This window comes from Ostrinia furnacalis, unplaced genomic scaffold (assembly GCF_004193835.3).
Source record: "Ostrinia furnacalis isolate ACB-3 unplaced genomic scaffold, ASM419383v2 OfSCF1913, whole genome shotgun sequence".
In the NCBI taxonomy this organism is placed as follows: Eukaryota; Metazoa; Arthropoda; class Insecta; order Lepidoptera; family Crambidae; genus Ostrinia; species Ostrinia furnacalis.
The window spans coordinates 241982-265429 of record NW_021132152.1 but is presented as its reverse complement, the minus strand read 5'-3'; the positions used below and the strand labels follow the sequence as shown (position 1 = coordinate 265429).

The window sequence follows — 23448 nt, the reverse complement described above, 5'->3', positions numbered from 1 at the left end:
AGCCATTCAACTTTAATAACATGTGAAAGCTTTGTGTTCTGAATGAATTTAGGATTTCAATTATTAGGAAAAAACATAAATTTTATAAAGTTCTCGACATTTGTTTTAACTCAAAAAACAACATTAAAACTGTAAGATGAAGAAGAGATACCACTTTAATAAGGTAGAAGTTGGGCTGGCCATGACTTATGGACTAAAACTAATTACAATGTCTTCAAATGTCATGTTTAGCAATTACTTCTAACGGCTGCCTTTAGTTTTAACTGTCAACTGTACTCGTCTCTAGCTAGAGGGAAGTCGATGCTTTCTTTTCTCTACTTTTTAAGTCTAGCTTTCGCTTGAAGCTGCCCGAGCTTCACTGTTAATGATTAAGCTAGTAAAAATTGCAGGATTATAGCACAAACCTACAAGTTATCATATTACGGATACTTTTACACCAAAAACACAGCTACAAGTACCAAATATTCCTGCCAAAGGTATTTTTATCAACTTCCCAAGAGCTACTTGAGCTTTACTTTATGAGAGTAGGCGGTTTAGTAGCTCATAGCACAAGCCCACAGTTACAATTGCGGGTACTTTTACACAAACACAGTTACCAGGTTACCAGTTCCAAGTACCGTCAGTGGACTATCACTGCTCCAAGCCCTAGCAGCTTGGAGTTTTTCAAGCTTTACTGTCCAGGATGAATAGGCGGTAGCTCACTGCCCACAAGTTAAAATTGCGGGTACTTTTACACACACAGTTACCAGTTCCAAGTACCGTCAGTGGTAGTGAGACAGCTTGCCGGGCCTCCTAGGGGGGGCGGTCTCGTACTCGTAGTAGTTGGACTGTGGCCTCGGAGCGTCCCTACATGATCGCTGAGAGTGGTAGCCAGCTCCGCCGCCTGCCCGACGACTGAAACAAATGAGCCTTGTTGTATTTGGAATAAGGTTTAATGTACAGTGTAAGGAACATGTGGAAAACCAGCTGAAGTCTTCCCGGAAAATTCAAGATATTTTCTTTTTTTTCCATTTTGATTAAATCTCTGTGTATACCGGAAACAATACGAATTGCTCATTGAAGGGTGAAAAAAGAAAGTAATATAATCGTTCAACTTTCATTTCTTCCCGGAAATTGCTGAAATGAAAAGAGAATAATAACCAATTCAGAATTTAGTCTGAGATTATTATTCAATTTTTTTCTAATCCGTCCCTCACAGTTTGAAGACAAAATACGAATCACATTTTGAAGTTAGTACTTGTTAGACTTTTATCACATGACTACTTAATGCTAAGAATTTCAAGTTGCTATTTTACTATCTACAATGAGCGTCTAATGGTATGCGTATTGATAATAATATACTATGACGCAGCATTTTCAAGCCTAAAAAAATAAATCATATTTTCTATTTTCTACTGACCGAATATTCAATTTAATTAGAAAAAAGTAGAAATGGAGATATTGTATAGAATAATTCTATACAATATCTCCATTTCTACTTTTTTCTAATTAAATTGAAGCTTCTCTAATATCGCGGTGAAAATATCGCTTCTAAAATACTGTCTTATTTACTTATTTATTCCCTACTTGTTTTAAACTACAAACAACAGCTTTTTAAGTGAGATATAACGTGTGCCACGAAGTCCTATTTCTATTACCGTCTTTATAGCTTGCACTAACGCAGTTTTATGTTGACATTAGCAAGGTAAAGTACACATTAACATAATAAACTGTTACTAGGTACATGAAGAGCTCCATTAAATGTAATAAATCTTAAATATGGTAGCCAAATTTAACTTGAGTAATTAAACATATATTTTTGTTCTTTTGTTTATTTTTATGTTTTTATTTGAATGACTTTTGACCCTGAGTGTACACTGTACAGACACTAAAAAGGCAACCACAAAGTTTCCTCAATTATTGACTAGTTAAAGTTACTGTCTGGAAAGTTGACTATAAGTGGGCGAAAATGCCCACTTGATTACTTGATACAAATTAAATTTGCTTAGACTTTAGTTATTCACAGCTGGTAACATAATTGAGACAGAAGAATTTTCACATATTTGTGATTAAAAGAGCATAATACCAAGCTGAATAAAAAACCGATTCAACTCTCTAGCGAAAACCTTCTCAGAGGTGGAATTGTGTAAAGTTTACACTGTAAAGCAATCGTAATCATTTGACAGTTCATAACGTACCTACGATTATTCTGTCACACGCTTTGTTTAAGTGACTTTATCGTACGTTATGAACTGTCAAATGATTATGATTGCTTTACACAATTCCACCTCTGGTATAATTACTTTAATGTACAAGCTGTATTAAGTATAATAAGTCCATAATAGCATTTACTAAGGCTCTACCTACAGCAGAATAATTAACACATATTATTATCTTACTATATCGCATCTCTAATAGTTAATTACCTTGAATGATAATGAAAAATTATAATTATTATCTTAACCGTTACCATACCATGCATTACTATAATTTTAGCTGCGAAGAGATGTTACTATAGGATTATTATCTAAAGTGGCAACCTCTGTAGTCCAGTTGCAGAGATAAGAAAATTAAGATGAGTTAGACTGCCTGCGTTCGATTCGATTCCCAGGTTTTGTCTAATGGTCGAGAACTTCGAAAAGTACGTGAATACATTGATCTGATACTGTCAGTATGACGACTATAAGCACCAGGGCTGCGATCTCAATTGTTAACCACCTACAGAATATAAGATTACAGTAAAATATTAGCATCTACGATTGCTGCATTACCACCAACCACAGCAATACAGTACACAACTAGCATTATAAAAATCGGGCATTACAAAGCACATGCATCTTACCCGTCGTCGTGGGAGGGCAGAAAAACAACAACTCATTATAAGTAATTGTTAACAAGTAATTAGTAAGTAATAGTTTGAAGGTAATTGCACCTAATTGACGCTTCTGGATTTCCCCTGACACTTTTAATTTATTAGGGATGTAACAGTGCCATCCTACAAAAACAGACATTTTAAAAAACTTACAATAAACATGGGATAACTCCAAATCACCTACTTTTGAACAAGCCAATAAAATGAGATTTTCATAAGAATATGCAGGATGAAGAAAAATCAAATTTAATGTCTCAGAAAACTGCTCCATCAAATCTAACTGAAAACTCCTAGAATTGGAACAGAGTAAAAAAATTATACTTTCTAAGAATTATCTTGTTGACATGAAGTTTGTTTAATTAAGCCCCATAACTCAGATGGAGCATGAAATTGCGTAAGTTTGTGTTAAAATATAAAAAATAATAATGGAGAAATTCATCAAAGTCAAGTCTTGCTTGGTTATTATTACATTTTAGACGGTCTTGTTAGTAATTCTAAACCTGCTATCGTGTCCAACGGTCGCTAGCGCCAATTACCACCCTAGGACTTCCCCGACACCCGACGATTATGGCGTTTTTCATCGCTAAATGGAGACATCGTGAAATTAACTTGTAACTTAATCTGTAGTAGATAACGTGTCAATAATTACTTTTTGTGTCACGTTGTTTCTATATTAAATAGCTACAGGTCATTTTTATTAAAGTTTAAGCTGACGAGTTATTTTTAATTTAACAAAAGGACAAAACCGTAGCACCTTTCTTCTATTAAGAATTTCATAGGAAATTCGAACCCAATTTGTAAGCTCAAAAGAATTTACAATTTTTTTTTTCAGGATCTAGAAAGATGCTGCTATTTTATAAGTGGTCTTAGTAGTCTTGAAAATATTAAGTACCTACTTAAACTGGTTAAACTTGTCAACCTACCGATTTGAAGGTAGAATTATAAATATCTTAGGAATGTTTAAGGTGAGTGGGTTTTCGGAGTAATGAGCCTTATTTACTTCAATCCAATATTTGCACGGTCGATATCCTTTGTCCTGAGATACCGTGAGAAGTTTTCCGCGTCCGACTTTGTCTAACCGGTTGGGTCAGAGAGAAAACTTTGCCTTGTATCCTATACAAAGGCCAAATCTAGCAATAAACCGTGTCCTAAAAGCGAAGGTAAAGGATATCCTTTTTTATTAATATCTTCATGAAATCTTTATTTGATTTCCTGAAATAGTAGATCCTGCTTTAGCAGTTTCCTGAATAAAGGAATAATTGAAACGTTAATAAAAGTATTTATAAAAGATTGCAAATATCAATTATAGTTGCGATCGTGTTTATAAATAAGCATCTATCGTGTTTTATAACTGGATGATGTTTGATTGATTTATTGTTGAATAAGTATCTGTAACACTATTACAAGTCTTTATAACCGCTAACTATTACACGACTTAACTTTACACGATTATGCTAATAATAATATTTGAGGCAACAAAAGCCCAACGGTGTCGTCATCGGATTGCCATATCGAGTGTCGCTAATTCGAACCTTGTCTATCGCTGGACTGTTGTGGTGGACCCCTTCTTAATACAAGCATATTAGTTATACAGTCTGTCCGAGGAAGTAGTAATCAAACTTAAAGGGCATTAATCATTTATTCGATGAAAATACCTCAAATCAATCAGAAGTCTGTAGACCGTCTCTCGGCAAATTACAAGCAATAAAAAATAAAACAGTAAAATATCGCAGAATTTAAGTTTTTTCTTTTTGGAAAGCGGAGTTTCCATAAAAAATTAACAAAAGTTATTTTATTCTTGACTTTCACGGTTAACAAAGGTCACACACACATTTTAGTCACAAAGGAAATAAGTTTATAGTTTTATTTTCTATAGTTAAACAATAAACAAGTATATTCACCTCTCCTCCTCAGCCTTGGCCCGTTGCGCGTGCACCTGCCGCCTCATTTGTCCGATCTGCACTTCACTGAGCTTCTCTCTTCGCGCGCTGTCAAACAATTCGTACCTTGTGAAACATTGGCTCGTTAGTAACACCCTGTATTGTGTAGGTTAAGTGGATAAGGACGATTTTGGCTGGTCAATACCTTGATGTAATACAGTTGTGGAGTGCAGTGTGGTTTTGTAAAACAACGCCCATCTCAGGGGTGATAGTATGTACACGACACTGATGCCAAAAAAATATAAACAAATAAATGTACCTTTTTTCATGGAAAAATCCATGAAATCAGGAAAATGGTAATTATTACGCGGGCGAGAGATTGTTTTACAAAACCACACCCTGTATACTACAATGTAATATTAAAGTTATTTTGTGTTATAATAGTGTTCAAGTTGATTAATGTGGTTGAAATTTGACATTGAGTAAAGTTTTCGTCTCCGCTTTTCCCAACGCTCAAATATTTTAAACAAAATTAAATGTCCTCTGTCTGAGTTGTCTGGTAGAGATCACTTGTTAACAATAAGGCAACATAAATTTTGTCTTTTGATTGTCAGTTTTGTTTTGATCAATTCAATCCTCAGGGATATGGAAATATGTAGCTATAAAACAGCTTAAATAAAATCAATTTTCGAGTCCATAATGAAAGCAAAATTCAAAATAACTCTTATAAGCTACTTAGTCATAAATAAAGTTACACTTTCTTATAAAATATGAATGAATAAAATGTAAATTGAAAAGCTAACTCAAGAAGGCCCAGCCCACTCGAAGACGCTTTTAGTACTTCCACGAACGCAAATTCAATAGAAACGATCTTGGAAATTAATTCAATTTTCATGTACTTAAGTACGAGTAGGTAAGTGTTTATTGAGTTATACTTACTTGAGGTTCTGCTGTATTTCTTCGTAGTTTACATAGTGTCCTGTTGGTCCCCACGCGCTGTCCAAGGCCTATTGAAATAAAAAATGTTGTTGATTTATCTATTCACAAGCTAATTTGTGAAACGTGAGACGGTGATTAGGAGTTATGCAAAGTCATTGGCCAAATAGAAAGTGGATGGTACGATGGATAATCTCTTTAGGTATATCCTAGTATTTTCGATTTATTAAAATCGCGAATTGTAGACAATGCCTTACAGTATTTACCTTAAAAATTAAAGGTGCAATGTAGGTAGGTACTAGCTTATTCTGTGGTACCTACTACGAGTAGACCTACAGCGTGGCAGCGCTCCGTAAAATTCAAATTATTATTTAATAACCGATCTTTTGGTAAAATAGTAGGTAATGTAAAAACAAACTTATTTATAACGAGATTTTATAGGCACACGGTGCAACGGATAAAGGACGAAGCACACTTATCCCCCGGAAACGGTTACGGATCGTAACCGTATCAACTTGAGGCGGTCAGTATTCTTTGTATGATACTTCGTACTGCAACGCACACTTATCCGCACTCTCGTCCGTTACCGCCTCGCGGTTGACAGCGCGACGAAAGGCGACACAGTGTTGATCCCTTTCCGGGTTGATAAGTGTGCTATGACTTAAGGTCTTTGGAACATAATGAAATAAATAAGTAAATAAATGTACTAAAATGTACTAAAGTGTACTAAAAGGTACTAAAAGGTGCTAAAAGGTACTAAAAGGTACTAAAAGGTACTAAAAGGTACTAAAAGGTACTAAAAGGTACTAAAAGGTACTAAAAGGTACTAAAAGGTACTAAAAGGTACTAAAAGGTACTGAAAGGTACTAAAAAAGTACTAACTTACAAAAAATCATTAAAATGTACACAAAAAGGAAATGAAAGTAAAAGTAGCTAAATGCGCATGCGTACCTGCTGCTGCTGCGTGGGCGCGGTGCGGGCGGGCGGCGCGCGGTAGGGCGGCGCGGCGGCGCGGCGTTCCGACTTGCGCTCGCTGCTGCTCTGCCGCGAGTGCTGCGGCTCCGGTCTGTGGACACGCCACAAATCAAGGCTGGCCCAATAGATTTTACAGATGAGCGCAAAAATTTCTTAAGACTATGGCGACGCCGGGCCACAGCTTTTTGAAAATCAAAGCAACAACCAAACTAAAGCCCGGTCCGTGAGCACGTAGAATTTTGTCCAATGACCCCTAGCTACCCATCCTTATAGCTCGCGCGTAATTATAAGAAAAAAAATGCAATAAATCCTGCATTGAAGTCGATGTAGCACAGAATAATAATGACTGTAGTATAAAACAAAATAAGGCCCTAATGGCTTTACAAAATTAATAATAACATGATTAAAACTCGATCCCGATGTGTATAAAAACACCCTATATTTCTACACCTAAACCAGTGAGCATCTAAACCCAACTAAGCGAAACAACAAAAATTACCTCTGGTGCGGCGGGTTATTCTCATCCAGCCGCTCGTCTATCCGGTTGTGTCTCTCCAGTGCCTCCCGCGATAAAGATTTCTCCGACGACCGCCCCGGCTGGGAGCGTCCGTACACTTCTGTCTCTGGTTTTTTATGGGGCTTGCCGATCCTGATAAAGATATTAATATTAGTCACCTTTTGAAAATACAAAATCATCGGTATAATAGTCGGTTTGTCTTCTTATGAGCTATGTACTTCATAGGTATAGCCTGTTCGCGTTCGGTTATCACCGCCGAGTGTATTCACAAACCAAGTTAAACCAATCTAGACTTTTATAATTTTATCCTAGTTACTTAGTCCTTCGAGCCGGATAAAATAAGAGGAACTTAAAAAAAACTCAACTAAACGAAGAACAAATAAAAGAGCCTGAACGGTGATTTAAATAACAATAAAACAAGTTTGCAAAATGTAACTATGTAGGAGAGAATATGTTGCACTTACCTGAACATAGTTGAGAGTGACTTGAGTAGGGACGGCTTTTTATGTGATAGTGACGACTGCTGTGGTGAGCCTCGGACCATTCCTTCGGGACCATTGTCATCTGTTAGCCAATGTTTTAACGCTGCAACGAAAATATCAATTTAAGTAGGTACCTACTTCCAAAGAAAATAGACGTTATAACGTAGACGATAGGGTTCATTTTTCTAAGGTACTTACGTGGGTGCGCTCGCGCATAAATTGGTTCATTGCGTGGATGCCTTTGGTTCTCTTGTATAGCTGTTTGTAACGATTCTAAACTGGACGACTTGCGCATTCCCAGCGACGGGCCTACTTGTAATGCTGCAACAAAAAGAGGAATGTAAGCAGGATTTCTTGAATTTGGCAAAACTAATGATGCCTCATACACCAGTCAGCTATCTTCTTGATAGCTGTCAGATGCTGGACAAAAAACCAGAACATCATTTGAAGATTTTTTTAGACTGACTACACTGAGCCAACATCACCGGACAATAAGTGATTGCAGAGGGCTCTAACATTTTGAAGGCAAAAAGCGCAGCGTGAGACATCCACTCACAAGGTGGATCGACAACCTCATATAGGTAGCAGAAGGTGAATATGAATGCAGGCCGCTACCAACTGGCCTATATGGACATCATTGAGGGAGCTATACAATAGACGTCCTGTAGCTGAAATGATGATGATGATGATGAAATTTTGAAGTTGAGAGAGAGGGAGAAGGAGGAGAGAGAGAAAGGGAAAGAGAAAGACTTAAGTTGAAATTATGCAACGGACAAGGATTAAAGAGAGAAAGGGTTCGTGTGAGAGAGTTAGGAGCAAATCTACTCACAGTTGACGGCCTTGATCTCCTTGATCTTCTTGTAGGTGCCGGTCTGCTTGGCGTCCATGGCAGCGTGGCGCTTCTCCGACATGGAGCGGCGGCCCACGGCGTCTCGGCTGAAGCCCGCGCCGCATTCGCTGCCGGACTCGCCGCCATTGCCGCCTGTGCTGCCCCTGGTACATAAAATTAACTGTTATTGTGCCAAGATGGTGAAATCGAGAGTTAAATGTTTAAATGGTTTAATTAAATAATCCAAGAAACCTTTGACATGATCTATCACTTTCCATCCGGGCGAGAAACAGGAGTTTGTTCTCCGTTAAGGATAAAAAAATCTGGCTTTGGATTTAAACGACCAGCTAGGTTTCATCCCACTATTTAGTTTTCCTTACTAGGTTTCGGTAGGCGTTATCGCCTGTGAAGCCTGAATAAACGTGAACACCAATAGTCCCAACCAGTAAAGGTATGTGGCCCAACCAATGTAACTATGATCACAGTGCAGCACAATATGATTTGAACTGTCATTGGGTGCCCACCACAACGTTCAGAAGAAAATAGGAGGAGTTTGAAACTAAAGAAGAGCATAATATGGAACCTGCCTTGTCACTTTAGGGCTAAGCATGTGAAAAAAGATAAATTTTAAGGCAAAAAGCATTAAAGTGTGTGGCGTAACATAGGCTTGGCATCTGATTACCTAGTCTAAAATTAGCATATTTAGTAAAAAAATTGTAAAAAAAACTAATAAAATAAAATTACCTTGTCGTCGTCCCATAGTCTTCTTCTATGATGACATTATGGTGCGCAGGCGGCGATCTAGACATGTGCACATGGCCTAGATTCGGCCTATAATGGTGGCCGTGTCCATTCGTAACCGGGGCATCCTGACCCGTCGCCATATAATAGCTTTCGTTCCTAAGTCCCGTCAGTCTATCTATCACAGGGTTCCACCCATCTAGTCTGCTCCATTCAAAACTATCTCTTTTATTATCATGGGGGATTTCTTTGTCTCTTTCTAGATACCCTTTGCTGTCATCCGACTGATTGGAGACCCAGCTATTATTATTATTTATGGTGACTATAGAAGCGTGTTTTTTGCTGCCTCTGCCATCATGGCTGTCGAAGCCTTCCTTCTGATTACTGTTGTAGGTGTCGTTAGCTTTGCAGTCTTTGTCTGAGGTGTTGTAGATGACGGTGTTGAACTGGCTGTTCTCGTTGGAGTTTGTGGTGTCATTGCCATTGGGAGGGGTGTCGTCCTTCCACCTGGCCAGGCTGTCCATGCTGTCTGTTGGCGAACAATTTAAAGGTTAGTTTTGGCTGAATCTTTTAAAAAGCAGGTCAAGTAGTAGGATCCCCTCATTACTCTGTGTTGCCGAAATCTTACAAGCCATCAATTTATTTATTGAGAAAACTAACAGAGTATTACACAATGTTAATTAATGTAATATACATTAATTAACATTAAATATGGCCAATAAGTTGGGATGCTACTACAATACAACTACTTAATACCCCATAGTGTTTAGATTGACGTGCCGGCGTCTGTACATCACACATTTTTTTATTTTAGTTCTTTTATTGTACTTGCATCTTTTGGGTGAGATGAATATCAAGAGAAGTCTGTATAAGTAACGTAAGTGTAGGCGCACTAACGACCCCCCAAAATTTGTATCCTATTACCGCCCTATTTTTCTTTCTTTCATAAAAGACATAATAACAGGTTCCAGAAAACACGTTACTTAAAAAATATCTAGATATGTTTATTGACTATCAAAACGATTAAAGTTTGTGTTCGTAAATAACCAGTAAACGGAGTTATTTCACATTAAATGGGACGCGCCCGCAACAGACGCACTTTTCATACTGACGCGCTCCCAGCTACTTAAGGTGCACCTTGTTATTAATTAGCGATTTTAACACATTTAAAATGAGTATACCAACATGTTTTTGCATAACAATATTAATTCGTACTTTAGTTTCCTTAATAAACCCTCAATATAGCCCTCTCGCTGTATTTATGTGGCTTAAATACAATTTTAAATAAGGGCGGTAATAGAAACACTTTTCATAATTTGGTTTCTAATACCGACCCATGGCGTTGTTAGAATTTTGATTAAGTTTCTTATTTTAGTATTTATATCTTTAATTACGCATTTAACCTCCACTTTGTTGTCTTGATCGATTCATAAGAATATTTCACATAATTAAATCAATTAACGCCATACATTAACAACAACTATAATTTATTATCCAAGCTCTAAATAATCGCTACAACGAGTAACTGATCATAAAATGTTTTTCCAATCGCTCAAGCTCCCGAGGATCTACCGATAGGTCGGGTGACGTAATCTTGAAATTCTTTTAGCCGGCGCGGAACTTCCGGAAGGTCGGGTGACGCCACGCCTCTTTGAACCGTGTTTACTTTGGCAGTTATATTCTATATTTATTCGATTCTAAAATATATTCCCAAAAATTTTGAAAGTTGTTTTAATTTGTATCACTTGGATATCATTTGTATTAGAAAGTGCTGTGAGTGTGACGCTTGAACGGAAGGAAGTCAACCTAACCTAACCAACTGCGTATTTCCAAACTGCGTATTTCTATACTGTGTAGCCGCGAGAGCTCTTTGGCGCGCTGTCTTCGGCGAAGTATTGCGCGCGCAGATTTTGACAGCGCGAAATACCTACTTTAGCAGAAATACCAAGCCTTAATGTAAAAATTGGTACTTACGCATAGATCCCAATTATTTCATCACAATAGGTACACTTACACTCACACTCCACTCACAGTGGCCATATCACATGCTTTATCTACTAATTTAATTAGTCTAAACAAATAAAGATAATTTTGATTTTGATATCATAAAAAGTCTTTGGAAGTTTGGACGCCCATTAAATTAAAATTCTCCTTTTCACAGGCGTTTATGTTCGAGTCTTCCCTAAGCATGGCCATCACCAAGTGGGGCGCCGAGACATGCCAGAAACTCGACGCGAAATACTACGAATGTTGGCAAAAACTGCCCAAGCTGTTTTCTGATAAAGTTAACATTTAATATTATTGCTGTTAGTAATTCACAAAGAATAAGAATATCCTTGTTATTTTAATAAACTTTTTTTTTCTATGATGCATTTTTACTCAGACTTAATTCAATAGGCTAATGCAAAAAGTATTTGTTTATAACATGAAGATAAACGGTATTATTGCATACTTCATGCTAGTTAATCTAAATTTTCGTAGACATGCAGATTTCGGAAGAAATAAAAATATGAAGGAGGTGATAATTATAAAAACAATAATAATTATTACGATACTTTTAATCATAATAATAATTAGCAGAGCTTAAAATTACATTCCATTTCTGAGTTAGCTTTATAAAATACCCTTGGTCAGTCATCTCAGACTAGGCATATCCTTACACATGATGGAAAGAAACTCAAGTTCGAAGGCACATTCATTCAGAAACCATGCAAACAAAGTTGGAAGCGACAACTATTGCCATATTATGCCTCTTTGATATAGGCTTCCAACATCACTTGCGTGTTTTCTACATAAAAGACCACGGAACCACGAGGTGCTTTCAATCCAGAACAATCCAGAATCAACCAGTTTTACCGAAAATACCATAATACCAACAGAAAAATCTTCACTTCTTGTGCCATAAGGGATACAATAAATTAAAATGGAATTCATTTCACGGTGTAAGTGAACAGTCACAACTTAGAATTTTCAATTATTTTGTTCCGCATCCTTAGAAATAAAGCATCTTTTAGTGGTTTACATGCACGAATATTTTTGGCTAACTCACTTTTCAAATACAAAAATAAAATATCTAAAGCTTTCTCGAATCAAAATACGTATTTCACAAAATGTCCCCGAGATTCTGGTGCACATAAACCACTTTTTTGGACAAAGTCCGACTCATCCGTTGTCAGGAACATACCAGATATTACCTAATTTAAATATAATAATTACAGTACTTTTTACCCTAAAAGTAAAAATACAACCCCCTGAGTTACAAAAATGGAACACTACAAAAATAAATTTATGCATGATGCCTGTGAGATCATGGTGAATAGAACATAAATGGATAGCATTCAATCAAGTCCTATTGTTAATTTGAGTTTGCTAGCATAGCTTTTTGTCGTTGCATATGTGTTGTGGAGAGTGAGGGGGTTTTAGACGTAATAATAATTGTCGTAACATCAAATTAACATCCACTTATTGGCTAAATTCGCGTGTTCACATCGCTGTTCTGCGCACGCGCCGCCGAACGACGCCGAATGTAATTACTAGTTAAGTCAACACAGAATTACTAGTTTTAGCAGTCTTTAAATTGTTGTATCATGTCTATTGTAATAGATAAAGCATTAGTGATCATGTCTACATTATCGAGCTATTGCATGACTGTTCATTTGAATATCTAATAACGCCTATTGCGATCGGTAACAATATTTTAAAGATGATTTGATTATTTAGTGATTCGAGTAAAATACAAATAAGAGAGAGATAGTCAGTGACTTGCCTACACATACTTTTGATACATTAATATTTTTCATTGTATGCAAATCACTCGCATGATATTATTATGAGTCTCTACTGGCAAAAACACCTTGAGAAAAAGTATACACAGCATTTAGGATCTAATTTTATAATCTTTTGTGTAATGTAATTTAGAGAACACAAAGTGGCCGTATTGCCGTATTCTTCACGCTGAATTTCTAAAATGTGTGTATACCCATTTCAATATACCGTTAACTTCAAAACAGATGATGACAGAGACTTAACGGTCGAGTGAAAGAACAAAACAAAACTAGTGGAACCTGAAACATGTAGGGTAGACGTAAGTTCACGCGGCGCGCGGTAAGTGTGTGGCGTGGCGTGACGTGGCGCGGCGTGGCGTGGCGTGGCGCGACGTGCTAACCGTGGTTGACGTTGACGCCCGATTCCAACTCTGACGCCGGCGTTTCCGGCTCTTCGTCGTTGTAGATGTTTTCAGCCATTTGCCACACCTGAACGAGAAATAATTACAATCAAAACATCTGTATGAATTAAACTTTGCTACGTGCACTCGTCGTGTACCACGCACGATCCGTAAAGATAAAGAAAACAGTTTATGTCGACGCGGACAGGTAGATGACAGCACATGAGCTCCATATTTCGCTCGCCATATACGGACAGCTCGAGTAGTTAGTGATAGGGTTGCCATCTCTAAACTTTGGCAACCAGGGCAAGACGCGTGAAAATCCCGAATTTTGAAGCCCAGAACCCGGATATGTCAACAGGTTTTCATCAAACTCAGTCACCTCGGCCGGCATTGGCTTAACATTGAATTTTTTATACCCGGACAACAAATAAAACGCCGCTCGGACGCTCTCTAAACTAGGATAAATTCGGGGAAACCCAGACGGATGGCAGCCCTAGCCAGTGATCAACATACACGGCGTGTGTACGTAGAATATAATGTTTGCCATGCAGTCGCTGCTTGATGCTGTCGATAGTAGCTGCATCTAGCTGCCCGTTTGCCCGTAAGGTGGGCCTTTCAAATAATAGACATGTTGACACCACCAATCAATTGACGTACTTTTTAAAACTGTCAAAACGAAACTCCCATAGATTTTGTATGGCACTACAAGCAAGTGACGTCACTATTATGTCAACTCAAATAAACTACTTTTTTCAATTTCAATGCGACCAAAAATCGTAATTAACAGGTAATTTAAAATTAATTAAGTTTTTAAGACCAGAATGAAGTGTCTTTTAGAAAAGTTGTGATTTAGAATTATTGGAGAATGGTGTCAAATTGTCCATTCAGTTAACGACAAGCCAATAGCGCTGACCTGCATGATATTGTCCTCGGAGACGGAGCAGATGACCCAGGGCTCGTTGGGGTTCCAGGAGAAGTCGGAGATCTTGGCGGTGTGGCCGCCGTGGATGAACAGCAGCTCGGGCGGGCCGTCCTCCGCGTCCTCCGCCGTCTGCTCCTCACCGATCTTCGACAGGTCCCACACGTGCAACCTGAGGCAAGAGATGGATAATATTACTACTAAAGTCCGGTCACCGAGCAATTATAATTTTGTACAATGACCCCAAGCTACCTATTCATAAATTGCTGCTTCATAAATTCATTGCTGTAGCACTCGCACACTCACTGCGGCCGCCCGTCGCACAGTCGCGATAGCAATATAATTACGCGCGAGCGAAAAAGATGTTAAGCTTGGGGTCATTGGACAAAATTCTACGTGCTCACAGACCAGACTATAAACATACTACCACCATTCGATAAGGCCCACAGATCATGGAAACTAAAGGAAGATGTGACAAGGGGGCGGGGCCGGTGTCGAAGCAATATGCACAAAAACAGAACACATTGCTCGTGACAGCAATGATGACAGCAGCGAAGTCATAATGTAAATAGTTTAAATTGCTTGCATAGAACTAAAGACTATTCGAACATTGAGTACTGATACTGCAGTGAATGATAATGAGCACATATTTTGACTACTAGCTGTGCCCGCGACTTAGTATGCATGAAAACCCGTTTTTGCAACATTTTTCATTGTTGCTCTGCCTCTATTACTTGTAAGGTGATGGTATAGCCTATACCTTCCTCGATAAATCGGCTTTCTAACACTGAAATAATTTTTCAAATCGGACCAGTAGTTCCTGAGATTAGCGCGTTCAAGTGAACAAACTCTTCAGCTTTATAATATTAGTATAGTATAGATTTGTGTGTGTGAATTTCTAATGTGACACTGAGTTTTTTACTCAGTGCATTAGTCGGCTGTATAATTTTTCTCCAACAATCTAGTATTCCTTGGTTTCATACCTCCTATCTGTGCCACTGCTAGCCAGGATGGTCTCATTGTGGGGAGACCACTGCACCTGGAAGATCTCGTCCTTATGCGACTCAAACGAGTGCAGCTTGAGCTTCAGGTTCCTCAGGTCCCACAACGCCACCTGCAAATAGAACCAGAATGAAATCATTTCTTATTACTTTCTCAAACAATCTAAGAATTAATGTAATTTCTAATACACTTTGCTCGGAAATGGATAGTATGTGTAGAGAGACACAAGGGATTCCCTTCGAGTGATGTACAGCAGAAGCTGTAGTTTTTTGTCCTCCTATATGTAATAGAACACGGCTGAATCGAACGAACGAACTCACGGTCTTGTCGGCGCTGCCGGTGGCGAGGATGAACTCGGAGTAGGGGTTGAAGCTGAGGCAGTTGACCTCCGCCGTGTGCGCGTCCACCGTGTGAGACGGCTTCGATGTGTTGTTGCATCTGTAGTAGACGGTTACACGTTAACTAGGATGTAGGCTATCAGGAAAAGACGCTTCCTAGCGATTAGACCACCAAAATAGCACCGTTTTGGATTACTAGCATGTCATTCTCACTAAAATGTCTCTGGGGTGGTGGCGTAGTGAGGCGGGTCGTTACATTCCCTCTAATATGGTCGAGTGAAGCGATGGCTGGTTCACTCGTCATGTCTGTGAACAGGCGCTGCTTTCGGGGACTGGTCAATCCAAGTTATTCAAATTTATGTATGCGAGTCATTTCTACTAGTATCTTAATATGTAAGTCTAGATATTAGCACGTCACTACCTTGTTTAATATACCACGCAATCTTGTATACCCATTCTTATAAGATACACCATACAAGAATGCATGGTAAATTCAGTGAACTGCTCCTGAATCGAATGTACCTACTACTACTATTTCTATTTATTTATATTAACCGGCAGACAGTGGTGACTGAGTTTGTTGCGGCGCTTCTTCTCAGCACTTGCCAAATGTTGGTCTCGAAGCGCTGGTAGGGTAAAAAGATTATGAGACATGTAGAGGCTCCTTAAGAGCAAAATGACGATTTGTAAGAACTATTTATTAGTCCAAACAAATAAAGAAATTTTGACTTTGACTTTGACATGAGGTCTAACTCTCAAAGAGTCAAACATGCATAAGATAAAACTTATAAATATGCATATTTGAGAGTTTAACTTTATGGCAGTAATCCGCCGTTTTGATTATGTAGTGTACAATAAATTCTATATCCTCGCACCAGCACAAGATCGGCCATGTCATCAGTAGCGGTCGCGACCAGATCTTGTAACGTGGTATTTTTTGGTGCATTTTGACATTGTCAGACATGACGTGCGTGCTATATCGTAGTCAAGCCGTAAGTCTTATAGCTTATCGTACATGTGGTGTGATGACCACGACAGGTGTCGCGGAATATGAAACCTGATTGGTTACTTTCCCTTTTAAACAAATATTGAAAACAGATAATCACTAAAGTAAAAGTCACACCGGCATCACTAGTCTACAAAAATGCTACAAATCCTTACCTCGTGTCCCAAATCATGAGCTTCTGGTCGTCCGCCACGGAGCCGAACAACGATTCATGCAGCAGGTGCCAGGCCACGTCCTCCACCACGGCCGTGTGGCCCGTGAACACCGACTTGGCCTCGATCACGCGGCCCTCCTTCGGTGTCGCGTTGATGTCCCACAGGCAGATGGTGTGGTCGTCGCTGTGGGATAAACATTAGTTTATTAATAGGGATGATGACTGGGTAATTAAATCGAAATTCTATCAAATGAAATCAATCAATATCAAATCAAACGAGCAGACGGATTACCTGATGGTAAGTGATTACCGTCGCCCATAGACACCCGCAGACCCAGGGGCGTTACAGGTGCGTTCCATAATCCAATAATTACAGTATTATATTGAGTTGAAATGTCGCGTGGCGTCACTTTTGAGTAAAAATTCTACTCAAGCGTAACGTATCGCGCCACTTTAACTCGATGTAGCATTGTTATTATTTAATTATGAAAGAAAATAAAAAATATGAGTCTAATATTTTCTGTCTGACGGACAAATAATTGAAATTTTGTCATCTAGCCTATTCACGTTATCAAGACAGGGGTTCCCAATATTTTTTACGAATTTAGTGTTTGTCGGCACCAGACCCTTTGAAAAAGACACAGTCGAAAGACAGGCGAGTAAAGACGTGGGAGTGGTAGTGAGTATGAACAGTTTTAAAGTGCCAACGCGACGTAAAGGATTGACTCACGGCGCGTTCTTTACTTTCTACGCGCACACTTAGGAAACCCCAGACTAGCTAGCCTAGTGAACTTCGTACCATCTATGTTCATCAGAAAAAAAATAGGATTCTAATGGTGAAAGAATTTTCAGGTTGGTCATGTAGTTGGAGCCTACTCAATACAATCAAATCTTTCCTCTTTATAAAATGGTGTAGACTATTCCCTCTCATTCTCACTGCTGCAGAACTGTGTAGCCAGAATCTAGAGCTTGTCTGCCAAATACAAGCTATTGTTGTATAAACCTTACATAATAGAGTATTACTACTATTCTTCGACATAATAGAATAGGTCCCTGCTAATGCAGGAAATTGTTGAAAATAATGCTTACCTAGCTGAGAGCAAGTAGCCATTCAGGTTGGGGTTCCATGATAATCCGTAACCTTCTTTCTGATGACCTCGTAATCTGGAAAAACAAGATACAATGTTAAGTACATAAAATGTTTATCACGTAAACAAGTACATAAAACAAGTTGAAGTTGCAATCATTTAAAACCTACCTAAGATCCGGGTGGCATTCTCCTGATGGTTCTGGCTTGGATGGGTGCTTTGTGTAGTCAAAGACGAGAACGTCTGACGATGGTGTCTTTGTTGCTATGACGCAAGGGTTCTGGGGCATGTATCGTGCCCTGTTCACTTCACCTTCATGGTTGATCTTGATTTCAATATCAATCTTACCGGATACAGAACCAAAACCTCCAAATTCTGAAAAAATACTTTTTTTGTAAAATACCACATATTTGGAAAAACTTACATTATACACTGCCATTGTGACAAAAATATTTAGATTCTTTTTTTTTGATGTAGGTACTTAATTATTATCTTTTATATCATACCAAGTATCAAAATATGCTATAGCAGTCTCAGAGAAAGAGGGTTGAATTCTAAGCCATTCATTCATCAACATTAACTTTTTAAATTAGTTTAATACCATAAGTTTTGGTATGAATTATGTTTTTCACTTACCACCCTTGTCATTATCATAGTGACTGGCATCAAACTGGGCATCCTCATTGGGCAGCTGGACGCTAGCAATCAGCAGGTGGTTCTGTTCGTCTGATGTATGTGTGCCCAGGATCAATCTACAAACATCATGTTATAAATAAATACCACTCTTCCATACAATATATTCTATTGATAAATCACACAAATTATGAGCTGGTGATGCTAAATGTTTAGATTGTGCTGTAGAAACTGGTATAATTTGTATGTAAATGTCTAGGAGGCCTGATAATAATTGCCAGGTAGACTGGAAACAAAGACTATGATATGAACACCAAACATAACCTCACATTGATGTAAAATGCATAGCGTTCTGCACATACGAACCTGTGAACCGAGTAGTCCTTCCCTTCAGGCCTGGTAACGTCAGGCAACCACTGGGCAGTCAATGAGGGCCACTCCAAAGCATGGGTCATCACCAAGTCGTACAGAAAAGGGGTGTTCTTCTTCCATATCTTATATTCTTCGTTGATAACTCTTTCCTCCACCGCATCATCGAACGTTTCTAAAACCGAATCAATTGAAGCGATTTACATTTGATAACCAATAAATACAATCAACTTTGTCCAAACGAGCTGTCATGAACTAAATCGGTAGATGCATTTTATAAGTAACACGGTTGAACAATTACCTCCGTCTCCTTTGTCACCCATGTTTTAACGTTCACTAAATAAGATTTACTTGTTTGTTCACTAACTAATTGAGTGATGAATTTATTATCAGATCAACCGCCCGGCCCCAAAAGGCGCCAAACAACAAAAATCCTCGGCGNTTTTTTTTTTTTTTTTTTTTTTTTCTATTATGGCATGCACGGCTTGTGCGTCAGCCACGACGAGGTAAGGTAAAGTTAGGGAAACGTATAGGAAAGTAAAAATGGAGAACGGAAAAAAAAAAGGTTGCAAAGGATCAGGAAAGTTAAGGAGAAAACAAAATATTAGGTAGATTAAATTTTTATGTTATTATTACTCATATAAACAGATAGGGTATTATAAATATCAATAGAATGCATATTAAGGAGGCAGGCTATGGAAGTTGGGAATGGTACTCGTAAGGATATAAGGGATTCGATGAAAGAGGATCGGTCATGTAACGGACAAATGAAAAACAGATGATTTAAGTCACCTGTGCCAGTACCACACTCACACAAATCAGAATTCACAATTTTAAGTCTAAAAAGATGCGTAGGTATACAGGCATGGCCAATTCTCATACGGATAATATTAGAGGTAGAGACCTTTCCCAGTTTCATTTTAAAAAACCATGGTTTTAAAGGAATGGTTGGTTGAATGATCTTGTACCATTTTCCTTTAGTTGCACTAGTGTGCGCCCAATCCAATTCCCATGATTCACGCAAGTAGGACTTAGGGAGGGACAAAAGGTCATGACAGTAATTTTTATAGCTAATCATATCACCATTCACAACAGCTTCATTGGCAAATTTATCAGCCTTTTCATTACCGAAAATATGGCTATGACTCGGAATCCAGGCGAAGATTATTTTGTACCCCAAAGTAGAACATTTATGAAGCAACTCTCTGCATTTAATTACAATTGGGTATTGAATATTGCATTTAAAGGGAAATTTTTCTAAGGCTTGTAAAGCGCTCTTAGAATCTACGAAAATTACTGTTTTTTTCAGTTTCATAATTTGGACATATTCTATGGCTTTATAAATTCCACAGCACTCCCCGGTGAAAACTGATGTTTCAGGAGGTAATCTGACCTTTTCATGAATACCATACTGATGATGGAAAAGCCCTACTCCGACCACACCATCGTTGGAGTGTTTGGATGCATCGCTATAAATATGATGCCAATCGGCCCAATTATCCTCAATAATTAAGTTAAATTTATATTTAGCGTCAAGTGAATTTTTTGGGATATCTAAATCATATATTATTTCAGGAGAAAGAACTAACGACTCAAAACTAGCAGAAAATATGGGAAATTTTGGAGTTCTGTGAGTTGGAGCTTGAAAAGATATAAATTTACGGTAACTTAAAACTAGACAGGGAAGGTTTTTATGAGCCCAGTAAGGAGATGTCCCAATAGAATCAGATAAAAGTTGTAATTTTAAGAATAGGGGGTGATTTGAATATTGTAAAACTCTAAATACAAATTTGTCAGATAAGAATTGACGGCGCAATCTAAGAGGAGGATCAGTGCATTCAACCTGTAAAGAATTAATAGGGCTAGATTTCATTGTACCAGAAATAATACGAAGAGCCTTTGATTGGATGCTGTCCATTTTTTTCAGACCGACTAGATTGCAAGGTTCTAAGAAGTAAGCTCCATAATCAAGAACACTACGTATTATGGCGTTATAGAGAAGTTTTAGGGAGGAAGGGTGAGCACCCCACCAGACCCCTGAGAGGCAGCGCAAAATATTTAATAGACGCTCACATTTGGCCGTGACATAATAACAATGAGGAACCCCTGATAGTTTGTCATCTAATATTATACCTAAAAACTTTGCCTCCTTACAAGCTTGGATAGTGATATTATCATAGTAAACAAAAATAGGAGGTGGCATCCGCATTCTACTAAAAAGTACCACAGAACTTTTGGGGACCGACAATGAAAGACAGTTATTATCTAACCAGTTTTTAAGGGAACCTAAAGCTGAAGTTAAGCAATTACATAATTCGCTTACTGAATAACCAGAAACATACAAAAGAAGGTCATCAGCGTACTGTAGAATATTAATTTTATTAATAAAAACAGATTCAAGGTCGTACGTATATACGTTATACAACAATGGGCTTAAAACAGACCCCTGGGGTAATCCCCTCCAAAGAACTCGGGTCAAAACTGTTGAATCTTGAGTAGCAACGTTAATAGATCTTTCTGATAACATACTAATAATGAAATTGATTAGGGTAATCGGTACTTGTAGCTTTACCAGTTTATTTTTAAGTATAGATAAATTAACACCGTCGTAAGCGGCTGTGATATCAAGAAAGGCAGCAAGGAGGCATTGGTTATTAGTAAAGGCTAAGCGAATATCTGTAGTAAAAATTCCTAAACTATCCATAGTACTCTTCCCTTTTCTAAAACCAAATTGAGTAGTAGCTAATATACCTTTGCTTTCTAAATACCATTCTAATCTATTTTTAACTAAATGCTCTGCAATTTTGAGAAGAACAGACGATAAAGCAATAGGCCGATACGAAGTGGAGTTACCTACAGGAGAGTTCGGTTTGAGGATTGGAATTACCTCTTGAGATTTCCATGACGGAGGTATGTTACCGTTAATCATAATGGAATTAATTATTGATAAAAAATATGAAAGGCAAGAATCGCTTAAATTAATGAAAAAAGAATAAGGAATACCGTCAATACCAGGAGCCGAATCTTTCACGTACGACAAAATGCCTTTTAATTCAGAAAAAGTAAATGGAGCATTTAAATCTGTAAGGTTTTCAGTGCAAATAGGATAGTTTAATTCATGATGTATTATATCTATAGGAGGCACAGAAGGAGGCGCTAATTTATCTAGAAAGCAATCAGCAATTGATTTATCTATGAACGAGGGAGTGCTCTCTCGGAAACAAGATCTAAATCTCCGAATATTTTTCCATACCTCAGATGGGGAAATGTCTGGTGATATCGAAGTGCAGAATGATTTCCATCCTTCCCATTTTTTTTGTTTAAATAACTTACGGGTGCTGTTTATAAGTTCAGACAAAGTTTCTAGGTTTTCTGAAGAGGAAAATGCTCTGTACGCACGTTCGGCTAATTTCCTTTTTTTAATAGCTTCAGCGCATTCTTCATCCCACCATGGGGGAGGAGGAATATATCTACTACGATTCTTTTTAACAGGAAAAATATTGTCCGCCACATCAATTAAAACTTGAGTGAAAGTATCAGCACAATTGCTATGATTGTCTAATTGTAAGGAAGGAAGTGACTCTAATCTTTCCTCCACTTTTTCTTTAAAATGTTTCCAATCAGCATTAATCAATTGGTACTTCAATCGAGGGGGACGGATTGGGATTGATTTGTCAGAAAATGGTAAAGTTATAAATAAAGGATAATGATCACTGCCATATGAAGAGCTAAGAGCGTGCCAGGTTAAAGATGACGCTAAGGAAGGAGAACATATAGATAGATCAGGAGCGCTGAATCCTTCAGAACTAGCAGTGCGACGTGTAGGTTCCCCGGAGTTCAGTAAGCATAAATTATTCACATCTAAAAAATCTAAGATTCTTGAACCATAATAATTAGAGGAAGAACTACCCCAAGAAGCATGCTGGGCGTTAAAGTCTCCCATTATTAAAATAGGTTTTGGAAGGGACGGTAAAATATTAAGTAAAATTTCATCATATATGATAGAGGATGGATGTGGGATATAAATGGAAACAAAACAAATACCATTTACAGAGACTGCTATAATGGAATAATCATCGTTATGAACGGGAATAGGAATATGTTTAAAAGGCCAAGAATGCTTGACCAGCAGTGCAACACCGCCATAACCGTCTAGACGGTCCTCTCTAATGCAGGCATAGCCTGCCACTNGACGGAGGCATTTTACCGTTAATCATAATGGAATTAATTATTGAAAGAAAATACGAAAGACAAGAATCACTTAAATTAATGAAAAAAGAATAAGGAATACCGTCAATACCAGGAGCCGAATCTTTCACATACGACAAAATGCCTTTTAATTCAGAAAAAGTAAATGGAGCATTTAAATCTGTAAGGTTTTCAGTGCAAATAGGATAGATTAATTCATGATGTACTATATCTATAGGAGGCACAGAAGGAGGCGCTAATTTATCTAGAAAGCAATCAGCAATTGATTTATCTATGAACGAGGGATTGCTCTCTCGGAAACAAGATCTAAATCTCCGAATATTTTTCCATACCTCAGATGGGGAAATGTCT

General features: G+C 38.0%; 3 protein-coding genes across 3 annotated transcripts in view; 1 reads left to right on the top strand and 2 right to left on the bottom strand.

The window, feature by feature from the left end:
• hgo (homogentisate 1,2-dioxygenase) overlaps positions 1–11583 on the top strand; it is an 85123-nt gene extending 73540 nt beyond the window's left edge. Inside the window, exon 10 of the mRNA XM_028306296.1 lies at positions 11373–11583. Coding sequence (XP_028162097.1) covers positions 11373–11507 — 135 coding nt within the window. The 3' untranslated portion in view covers positions 11508–11583. The remainder of the gene's footprint in view (positions 1–11372) is intronic.
• LOC114354041 (uncharacterized) lies at positions 439–9744 on the bottom strand. The gene is made up of 9 exons (XM_028306294.1): positions 9215–9744; positions 8471–8634; positions 7840–7962; positions 7624–7744; positions 7142–7291; positions 6619–6733; positions 5671–5738; positions 4753–4839; positions 439–894 (listed from the first exon to the last, which is right to left on the bottom strand). Exons 1-9 carry the CDS (start codon positions 9733–9735, stop codon positions 762–764), a joined length of 1482 nt encoding a protein of 493 aa, XP_028162095.1. The 5' UTR covers positions 9736–9744; the 3' UTR covers positions 439–761.
• A 174-nt stretch (positions 11584–11757) lies between the features above and the next one.
• On the bottom strand, positions 11758–19322 carry Caf1-55 (chromatin assembly factor 1 p55 subunit). The gene is made up of 10 exons (XM_028306297.1): positions 19190–19322; positions 18886–19063; positions 18523–18638; positions 18057–18261; positions 17888–17962; positions 16800–16982; positions 15621–15738; positions 15282–15412; positions 14293–14470; positions 11758–13464 (listed from the first exon to the last, which is right to left on the bottom strand). The coding sequence occupies exons 1-10, from the start codon at positions 19209–19211 to the stop codon at positions 13372–13374; spliced, it is 1299 nt and encodes a 432-aa protein (XP_028162098.1). The 5' UTR covers positions 19212–19322; the 3' UTR covers positions 11758–13371.
• Between the last annotated feature and the right edge of the window lie 4126 nt (positions 19323–23448).